Source organism: Oncorhynchus tshawytscha, linkage group LG21 (assembly GCF_018296145.1).
Source record: "Oncorhynchus tshawytscha isolate Ot180627B linkage group LG21, Otsh_v2.0, whole genome shotgun sequence".
Taxonomy (NCBI): domain Eukaryota; kingdom Metazoa; phylum Chordata; class Actinopteri; order Salmoniformes; family Salmonidae; genus Oncorhynchus; species Oncorhynchus tshawytscha.
In genome coordinates, this window is record NC_056449.1 from 6,325,084 (window position 1) to 6,335,675 (window position 10,592).

The window sequence follows — 10,592 nt, forward strand, 5'->3', positions numbered from 1 at the left end:
ATGCCATTGGAACACAGGCCCATTATCAGCAACCACCACTCCTATGTTGATAAATATATATTTTAAATCAGCTACATAGTCACTTACAACAATCTGATGTTATTTTAAATGGACATTTCCTAGTGGCCCTAAACTTTTGAATGGTAGTGTATATATATATCTATATTTTATTCATTTTTGTTTTAAGTACCCACCTCCAGCCAACAATTGTAGCCATTACAGTTCAACATGTAGGTTCTATACATTGTTAATGTCACATTTTCAGCAAATGGCATTATTGTTAAATGCTTTGGCCATTTAATTCATTTACAGACAACCCCCTAAATGTATTCCCCCCCACACACAGCATGACACATTTACAACAGGTAGTTTTTTAAAAACCTTTATTTAAGTAGGCAAGTCAGTTAAGAACAAAATCTTATTTACAATGACGGCCAACCCCAGCCAAACGACGCTGGACCAATTGTGCGTCGCACTATGAGACTCCCAATCACAGCCGATTGTGATACAGCCTGGACTCAAACCAGGGTCTGTAGTGACGCCTCTAGCATCGCCACTCTGGAGGCCCAAGTTTAAACATTTCACATTTATTTAATTTACTCAATCTGTTTATTAGTAGTAAAATAACAACTCGTACAACTGGATTGGTCATAGGGGAATGTTGTCATTGCAGGAATGAGAAGGGACGGGACGTGTACAGGTGACATTTTCTGCATTCTTTGGTCCTTGTCTGACATGTGGTCTAGTTAGTAGACGTAGTTAGCTGTGTGCAGGGACTGCATGGAGGCCTGGTCAGCGCTGCTCACCACTGTGTACTCTCCCTTGGAGGCAAGGCCATTGCTCTGAAAATGTACATTTGTGATTCAGTAATCAAGGTATGTGGTTCCAGAATGAAGCATTGAGAGCGAGAAAGGAGACCGCAAATGGGACACTACTTCAGGATACAAGAAAACTACACCATACAATAGCGTTCCAATGATATTCATGTAGCCTGCACCTCTAAGCAAGGTGTCAACCCTACCCTAAAATAGCATAGCCCCTCCATCTTACCTTGGCTCTGGAGGTGAAGGCATCCTGTGCCGCTTTCTTGTTGGCGGCCTTGCCTTTCCAGGCGGCGAGGGCGGAGGCCTGGAGTGCACGGCCGTAGGAGAAGGAGAGTTTCCAGGGCCGGTGCAGGGCCGTCTGGTTCATGGCGTTCAGGTTCTGAGTGGCCTCTTCCTCGCTCTGGCCTCCAGACAGGAAGGTGATGCCTTGGGGGGGTAGTAGTATGTTTAGCAATTTGGTGATGGTTTCATTTTGGCATCACCGATCAACCAAATACCGTTTTTACTTCAAGTTTCAAGTCTACCTTTTCACCTAACCTCACCTGTTTGGGACAATCACTGTGTTAGATCACATCCCAATACTTACATTATTATCACCACCTCGACAAACCCCCAACCCAGTCTCACCAGGCACGGCGGCAGGGACAGTGCGCCTCAGGGCAGTGACGGTGGCCATGCCGACCTCCTGGGGGGTGAACTTCTTGGGGCAGGAGTGTCCGGCGGTGACCATGTTAGGCTTCAGCAGGGTGCCCTCCAAGTAGACATGATGATCGTTCAGGGCCTTGTACGTGGCAGCCAGAACCTGGTGAGGGTTGGGTTTAGAGAGGCGTTTGGTTCAGGTTCAGTGACGTGAACTTAAATTGGGGCATGACTAAGAGGAGAATGAGGGATGAGTTTGTAATTCCATGCTGGTAAACCAGTACAGCACTGGCTTTGTGGAAGGGAGAGAAAATGACAAATGTGATTCACAAGTGTTTAACTGAAGGCCAACAAAGTATTTGAGAGGACAGCAAGATTATGATCACCTTCTCTGTGACGTACTGAGTGCACAGCAGGTCATGGTCTCCATCAGGCAGAATCTCTGGCTCCACAATGGGCACCAGGCCATTCTGAGGAGAGGACAGTTATCACATGTGGACACAGTATATGGACAAATCTTGCCTTTGAGGAATTTCTCAGTTCATTTGTTAGTTTTGTGCGTAAAGTCAGGTAGTGTATACAGTAGCAGTACTGTGTGTCTAAGACAATTTCCCCCTCTGGGACATTATATTTTATCCTACCCTAAACACTACAGTTTTAAAACAAAGTTCTCATGGCATGCACACACCTGTTGGCAGATACTGGCGTATCTGGCAAGTACGTTAGCATTCTCTGCGATAGCGAGGGCTGAGGGGCAGGCGTCTGAAATCTTGAGCACACACCTCCACTTGGCGAAGTCACAACCGTCCTTCTTGTACTGAGCACAACGCCCCGAGAGTCCATCAAGACCTGATGAGAGGTTTTTATAATACATTGCTTCCATGGTCATGCCACCATGTCAAACTGACTAAATGTGGGCTAGGGAGATTGGAGAAGCTGGTTGATTTTAATGTATAGCTTTAATGCATTTGTTACTTAGAGTTGCAAAAGAAATGAGCTATTCTTACCCTGTGTGGTCATCTCTCCATCTGTTCCATTCAGACCAGCTGTGCCATTGTCCACCTAGAAAACAAACAGTCAAACTATAACCCCTTTCCTAGGGTTGGGTGGTATCCAGATGTTCATACAGTGGTAGCGATTTTGTACCATACCGGAGTATGTACAACCAAAAGTTCACACAAGGGGCACTATTTTCCCAAATGGGGGAAATGGGGGGGCACAATACAATTTAAAAAATCTAATTTTATTAGTCACATACACATGGTTAGCAGATGTTATTGTGAGTGTAGCGAAATGCTTGTGCGTCTAGTGCCGACAGTGCAGCAATAGCTAACAATTCCACATGTTGGGTTCCGAGAATGAAATATGCTTACACAGGTCACTGAGGGAGTGCTGAGGTTTAGAGGGTCTAGTCCAGAAGTTCATGGTTATAGGAGGAAGGTATATAGTGTGGGCAATTAAGCTTGGAATGTGTTGAGTGCAGGGAAGCGATTACATGTGGCAGGCATTGATAAGGGGAGAGAGCCATGGATCAGTGATAAGTGGGGTTGAGGTCAGGTCACCTTTAAGGGAAAAATACAAGTTTATGGCCTGTATCACTTAGTGTCCTGCCTAGCAGTAAAGAATGATGTGTAGGAGGAGACTCAGCCTATGAGGAACCGTTTAATATCAGTGCTTGTGTGAAAATGTTTTTGTCCGATGCAGCTGTATTGACCCTCTGGGAGAATAAACTTGGTTAATTAAGCTTTCATAGTGTCCGTTTAGTTTTTTACTCAGAATTAGAACCTCAACTACCTAATACACACATCTAAGTAAAGACATGGAATAAGAATATATACATATATGGAGGAGCAATGACAGAGCGGCATAGGCAAGATGCAATAGAGGATACAAAATACAGTATATAATGATTTCAAGTCTGTATGTAGGCAGCAGCCTCTGTTCGTGATGGCTGTTTAACAGTCTGATGGCCAAAAAAAAAAAAAAAAAAAAAAGCAGTTTTTCCAGTCGCTCTGTCCCAGCTTTGATGCACCGGTGCGGACCTCGCCTTGTGGATGGTAGCAGAGCGAACAGTGGTGGTTATGGTCCTTGATCTTTTTAGTCTTCCTGTGACGTCGGGTGCTGTAGGTGTCCTAGAAGGCAAGTAGTTTCCCCCCGGTGATACGTTGTGCTCTGCTGTTTCCTGAAGTCCACAATCATCTTTGTTTTGTTGACGTTGAGTGAGGTTGTTTTCCTGACACCACACTCCAAGGGCCCTCACCTCCTCCCTTTAGGCTGTCTTGTGGTTGTTGGCCATCAAGCCTACTACTGTTGTCTGCAAACTTGATGATTGAGTTGGAGGTGTGCATGGCCACACAGTCATGGGTGAACAGAGAGTACAGGAGGGGGCTGAGCACGAACCCTTGTGGGGCCCCAGTGTTGAGGATCAGCAAAGTGGAGATGTTTCCTACCTTCACCACCTGGGGGCAGAACATCGGGAAGTCCAGGACAAAATTGCACAGGTCGGGGTTGAAACCCAGGGCCTCAAGCTTATTGATGGGCTTGGAGGGTACTATGGTGTTGAATGCTGAGCTATAGTAGTCAATGAACAGCATTCTTAGATAGGTATTCCTCTTGTCCAGATGGGATAGGGCAGTGCGATGGCGATTGCATCGCCTGTGGACCAATTGGGGCAGAAAGCAAATTGAAGCGGGTCTAGGGTGACAGGTAAGGTGGTGGTGATATGATCATTTAGGCAACAGGGATCTTGATCGAGGAAGGGATTGAATGTCTCGGCTGTAACCAAGAAGCTTGAGCTTGACATTTAGACACTTAGCAAACATAAATGCATAGCTTGAGCCCTGATCTGGAAATAATTCATTTGACACATCATAGATTTTAGTTATACTTAACTTAGCAATAAGTGGTGGCATAGCATACACTTTCAAAATACCCTGATATATACAGTATAGAGCCCAAGCCTACCCTTTCCCAGTAGTGTTTGATTGTTATAATGCCATTATATTACATCACACACACAATCTTGATAAGTGAAACCGGTATATACTCCAGTAGTGAGTTGTTGGCTGGTTGGGCATATGATTATAATTGCCTTCACCTAACCAATCTTATCAGTAGACTATGGGAAGAGTGTGGCCATGTCCAAATACCCACACTAGCCTACTACATAATTAAACTGCATACTAATTTCAGCGTTTGATCTAGTACAATTCACTTCCCTGATCAAGGATTGAAGGATGGTATTGCTGGTCCTCTCACCTTGATGCCGACCACAATGCCCTTGTCCTTGATGACCTGGGGGAAGAGGACACCCTTGTCAGACTTCTGATACAGTGTCTCGTGAAAAAAGATGATTCCACCAATGCAGTTGGGGTCAACTGCAGAGAACAGGAGGTCGCGGAAAGTCCGACGGTTCTCCTCAGTGTTCTCTACGTTAATCTTCTGCAGGCGGTTACTCATGGTGCCTGGACGGAGAAATTGGCAGGGAAGAACATTAGTGGCATTTCAGGGGGGAGAACAAGGCCTGCAAGAATGACAGATTCCTGCAACTTCTCAAATTAAGGCTACCTCCAACTCTTACCCTTCAGATGCCAAACTCATACAGGCCACCACTACTTGCTGAGAAAATACAACACCCACTTCGCCAACACCCTCTCCACCCCACTCATCCAGTCCTCCATGGCCAGTTTGGCCTACTCACCTGTGGACTCATCTGCTGCCAGAATGCCCTTCCCTGGAGCCACGATCCTCTGGGCTATGTCAGAGAGTTCCTTCTTCTGCACCGGAGAGAGGGATGGGAACTGGGTTGTCATCCTGTGTATGTGAGAAAAGTCAGTTAACAGAAAAAAAGGAATTGAATCAATTCAATCCAGTAACCTATATTTGCTTACATAGGCTAATTTGTCTTGATGGTGGTTCAAGTGTGGTTTATTCTCAGACACTGACAGTACCCACCACCTCTGTACAGGACCTTCACCCTCCTCCCTCAGCAACTGTCAATATATGGCTTGAAGTTTGAACTTTAGTCTGAAAGCTGGGGTGTATTAATTATGCCGATTCTGTTGAAAAAACGTTTAGCTCAGTTGGGTCTATAAAAAAATAAGTGGATGGATGAAGTTTGAAGGAACCGAAGACTTTACTCCACTTTAGAGCATAGAAACATCGATCATGAATATATGTGTAGCTTGTGACAAACACGTCGCCGACTTTTCAGATTGGAATGGCAACGTGTTTAAAACATTACATTTTAACTGCTACAACTTTGTTTAATAATGATTAGCGATTAACCGACATTTATTTTTTGCCTGTTTATTAAACTACTAATTGACCGAGTTCTGTTCAATTACTTGAATTCCATTTTGTTCGTTTTTTTTTTTGAGCCCAACGTGCCTTTTCTCTAGAGAAATCAAATAATTTACGAGAGAAATCAAGTCAAGAACTATGTGGGACGCTGGGCTGAAAGGAGTTTTAGTTTTCATTAAGCAAATATTCAACCTAGTTCTGCGCAGAAGAGTGGTAATTAGCTACCATAATCAGCGCCTGTTTCCGGCTCGGACAGAGACTGATCAGAGATCTATATATAATGACGAGATGCTCATGTCTCCGCCCTAAAAATGGGAATCGTTGTCCCAAAATAACCCATAAACGCATTTTGGCAAGAGTGAAACCTCTCGCTTCAGCTCTTCCCCTATAGACATATACTATTACGCCTGCTACTGTCGATAGACTGCATAGGAGAGGAATGTACACAACTAAATGACAGGTTGAAAGTGTGCTATATCTACTTTGAAGAACTAGTAAAATGATTGTCAATGACAGCGCTGCAGCAAAGGCAGGCTAGCTACACAGGTTGGCTAAAGACAGTAAAGCCTGGGGAGCACAGATAACGTTAGATTTGTCTGGTTGGCTGCCAGACACTACTTGAGCAGAAATTAGATGCCTGCGGAATTAAAAATAGTCAAATAAAAACGAATATACACAAATTACATTTGATTTAATTTCCTATTCTTCTATTGATGTCTACCCAACGTGGACCTGACTGAGACAATGTAATAGTTTCAATGTTTTGGCAGTTAAATTTTCACTTATTTCTGTTGTTGTCTTATGTCTGTGCTTTGCCGCATTTTTTTAAAATCCCATTCCCCGTCCCCACAGGAGGCATTTTGCCTTTTGGTAGGCCGTCATTGTAAATAAGAATTTGTTCTTAACTGACCTAGTTAAATAAAGTTTACAAAAAACATTGACTTTGGAATTTCCATTAAAAGCGCCAAAAATCAGTGTCATTATTTTCTAATGCATTTAATGTTTTAAAAATAATAATTGTAATCGAAAACAGTTATTATCCTAATAGAACTGAAAACGGCCTCGAAATGCATTAATCACTCAGCACTATCGTTTATGTACCCACCAGCTTTTACGTCACCTTTAGTGTTTGGTATAAAACGTTTTGCAACAGAATCTGCGAAATGAATACACCCCTGATAAATTACCCTCTCCCTGGGACAAATAGGTTCACAGTAAACCGGGAGTCAGTCGTACCATTTAAAATATAATTAAAAAGAGCATTCCGGAGGACCAGAAAGGTATATTTTGCCAACATATTCGCGATAACAAGATTACCCTACATCATTAACACAAGTTAAGCCAGCCAGAACATAAGCGCAGGTAGAACGCGGATGTAAATGTACATTTTGTAGGGCATTTCAGACTACCTAAACGCTGACAATCACGAGCTGTCGAGTTACATGATTTCAATTATATACGTGTATATCTACATTTTAGATAAGCAAAAAAAAGTTATAGGCTTACACTTGCATTACAAATAGTTAGCCTACACTGTTTTGACTAGACAGAAGAGGTATCTGACGCATGGGTTGCAGAGGTTCGCATACTTCATCGAGCCTAAAAAAAAATGCGAACTTCCAAAGACTTTCTTGCAACATCGGACTGAAACATTGTAACCTACTACAATTCCATTGCAACATTTCAGAGTATCGACTTTCAGCGCTGCTGTCCACCGGCAACCTTTCCCAACGTTTTAGTACGTTTAGGCTAAGCTTGAAGCTGAAAGGAAAACTTACTTAAAAATATGACAAAGTCAACACCGACAGCTGCAGAAAATGAATAGAAAATAGGTCTTCTACTTCCAAGCAACAATTATGACTCGTTGAGAAGGCCGATTCCGGCTAACAAAGCATTATTTATTGAACGGGATGACGGAGGCGGGAGGCTGCAATTGGTCGAGAAAGTCGGACGGGGGCTTGTTAGTGTATCAATGCATCTTTTGTGGACTTTGAGTTTTATCAGAAGTTGATAGTATGACTTCCAAGATAAAAGGAAGGCCATGTATACTCAGGTAACCTTTTGTTATACATTACAGCACGCGTTGAGTGCTTGATGATGGTGTGTGCGCCTTAAAATAAATCCAGATAATATTTATTATGTTGCTTTTCAGGTTTCATACGGTCTTGTCTATCCTGCTGTTGTGTGTGTGTCTGTGTCTGTAGGCTACATATGTACATCTGTCTGTACGTCAAATCAAAGTTAATTGGTCGCTTACACAGTTTAACAGAAGATATAGCGGGTGCAGTGAAATGCGTATGTAGCTAGCTCCTTACAAAGCAGTAAAATGTCAACAACAAATACACAAATAACAAAAAAATAAATACAAGAAATATCTGAATGAATCCAATGAACAACAGGAATAGCACTGTAACAGTAATTCAAACGCAATATATACCAGTGGCGGCTGGTGGCACTTTAAATGGGGAGGAGGCTCATTGTAATGGCTGGAATGGAATTTCTGCAGATCCAGTTTCTGCTGTTTTGCCTGTGGCCATTGAACCTCCCTGACCTGTTCACCAGATGTGCTACCTTGTCGTGCTGCTGCTCCAGTTTCAACTGTCCTGCCTGCGGCTATGGAACCCTGACCTGTTTACCGGATTTGCTGCATTGTCCCGGACTTCCTATTTTCAACCCTTTCTCTCTCTACCTACCGCACCTGCTGTCTCGACCTCTGAATGCTCGGCTATGAAAAGACAACTCACATTTACTCCTGAGGTGCTGACCTGTTGCACCCTCTACAACCACGGTTATTATTATTTGACCCTACTGGTCATCTATGAACGTTTGAACACCTGGTTTCCATCATAGGAGGTTGGTGGCACCTTAATTGGGGAGGACGAGCTCGTGGTAATGGCTGGAGCAGATTTTGTGGAATGGTATCAAATACATTGAAAAATGTAATCAAATTTTGTCACATGCACCGAATACAACATGTGCAGACCTTACAGTGAAATGCTTACTTACAAGCCCATAACCAACCATGCTTAAAGAAGTTTGAAGGAAAAAAAAATTGTTCAGTAAAAAATAAATGTTTAGGGCCGTCCTCTGACATTGCCTGGTATAGAGGTCCTGGATGGCAGGAAGCTTGGCCCCAGTGATGTACTGGGCCATGGTTTCCATGTGTTTGATACCATTCCATTCACTCCATTCCAATCATTATTATGAGCCGTCCTCCCCTCACAAGATATACTAAGAAGGATATGTACAGCAGTACATATATTAGAGCGAGCTATGTCAAGAATCCAGTATATAAACAAATGTGCAGTGTGTGTGTGTATAAACAGTGTTAACTAAAATGCAATGTACAGTAGAATGAGCTATGTCGAGAACACAGCATTTAAATACACAATACAAAACCCTTTGGCATCTGAGACACCTGTCTCTACTTCTAGGTTTGTCGGTTTTAGAATGGAGTTATCGTCTACAATGGATTGGTGTCGAAATGACAGAAACCCCTAAAACTCAACTAATAAGTAATTTATGTCTGCATAGGTCAGCAGTATCTGATATATTGCTCTGATAAGGTTCCTTTGGAATCATGCTATACCACTTTATAACAGTTCAGGAAGACAAAGGTCGACTGATGTGTGCCAACCAAGTAAGTCATGTTTGAAAAATACTTATTTGGTGGAAATTGAATTGTGTTATGTGGTGCACACATTGTAATTATTTACTTGGGACAGATAAGTCATTACTTTAATGGCCATGGGCAGGGACAACCTACAGTGCCTTCAGAAAGTATTCACACCCCTTGACTTTTTCCACATTTTGTTGTGTTACAGGCATAATTTAAAATGGTTTAAATTGAGATTATTTTTGTCACTGACCTACACACAATACCTCATAATATCAAAGTGGAATTGTGTTTTTCTAAATGTTTACAAATAATTTAAAAATGAAAAGCTGAAATGTATTGAGTCAATAAGTATTCAACCCCTTTGTTATGGCAAGCCTAAATAAGTTAAAGAGAAAAAAATGTGCTTAACAAGTCACATAATATGTTTCATGGACTCACCTTGTGGGCAATAACAATGTTAATAATAACATGATTGGTTAATGACTACCTCATCTCTGACCTCACACATACAATTATCTGTAAGCTCCCTCTGTCGAGCAGTGAATTTCAAAAACAGATTCACCCACAAAGACAAAGGAGGTTCTCCAGTGCCTCGCAAAAAGGACACCTATTGGTAGATAAAGAATTCAAATTAAAATAGTAACCTGACATTGAATATCCCTATGAGCATGGTGCAGTTATTAATTACACTTTGGATGGTGTATCAATACACCCAGTCACTACAAAGATACAGGCGTCGTTCCTAACTCAGTTGCCGGAGAGGAAGGACACCGCTCAGGGACTTCCCCATGAGGCAGATGGTGACTTTGTTGCCGGAGAGGAAGGAAACCGCCCAGGGACTTGCCCATGAGGCCGATGGTGACTTTAAAACAGTTACAGAGTTTAATGGCTGTGATAGGACAAAACTGAGGATGGATCAAAAACATTGTTGTTACTCCCCTATACTAACCAAATTGGCTGCGTGAAAAAAAGGATGCGTGTACAGAGTACAAATATTCCAAAAATTGCATCCTGTTTGCAACTAGGCACTAAAGTAATACTGCAAAAAAATGTGGCAAAGCAATTTACTTTTTGTCCTGAATACAAACTGTTATGTTTGGGACAAATCCAATCCAATACATTACTGAGTACCACTCAACATATTTTCAAGCATAGGGGTGGTTGCATCGTGTTATGGGTATGCTTGTAATAGTTAAGGACTGGGGTGT

At 42.4% G+C, this 10,592-nt stretch overlaps 1 protein-coding gene across 2 annotated transcripts; it reads right to left on the reverse strand.

Moving 5' to 3' along the window:
• Positions 1-452: 452 nt before the first annotated feature.
• Positions 453-7,682, reverse strand: LOC112220781 (fructose-bisphosphate aldolase B). Of its 2 annotated transcripts, none has more exons than XM_024382672.2 (9): positions 7,544-7,682; positions 5,164-5,276; positions 4,722-4,927; positions 2,471-2,525; positions 2,152-2,312; positions 1,850-1,933; positions 1,452-1,626; positions 1,051-1,250; positions 453-842 (listed from the first exon to the last, which is right to left on the reverse strand). In XM_024382672.2, the coding sequence occupies exons 2-9, from the start codon at positions 5,273-5,275 to the stop codon at positions 747-749; spliced, it is 1,089 nt and encodes a 362-aa protein (XP_024238440.2). In that variant the 5' UTR covers position 5,276; positions 7,544-7,682; the 3' UTR covers positions 453-746. The 2 variants fall into 2 exon arrangements, with proteins under 2 accessions (XP_024238440.2, XP_024238438.2); XM_024382670.2 differs by lacking the exon at positions 7,544-7,682 and adding an exon at positions 5,354-5,372.
• Between the last annotated feature and the right edge of the window lie 2,910 nt (positions 7,683-10,592).

Excerpts from the sequence above, each read along its gene's own strand:
- LOC112220781 (XM_024382670.2), bottom strand. Across the intron at positions 4,928-5,163 it reads GGCAGCAGATGAGTCCACAG|GCACCATGAGTAACCGCCTG; the intron begins GTGAGTAGGCCA and ends TTCTCCGTCCAG. Across the intron at positions 2,313-2,470 it reads TGGAGAGATGACCACACAGG|GTCTTGATGGACTCTCGGGG; the intron begins GTAAGAATAGCT and ends ACCTCTCATCAG.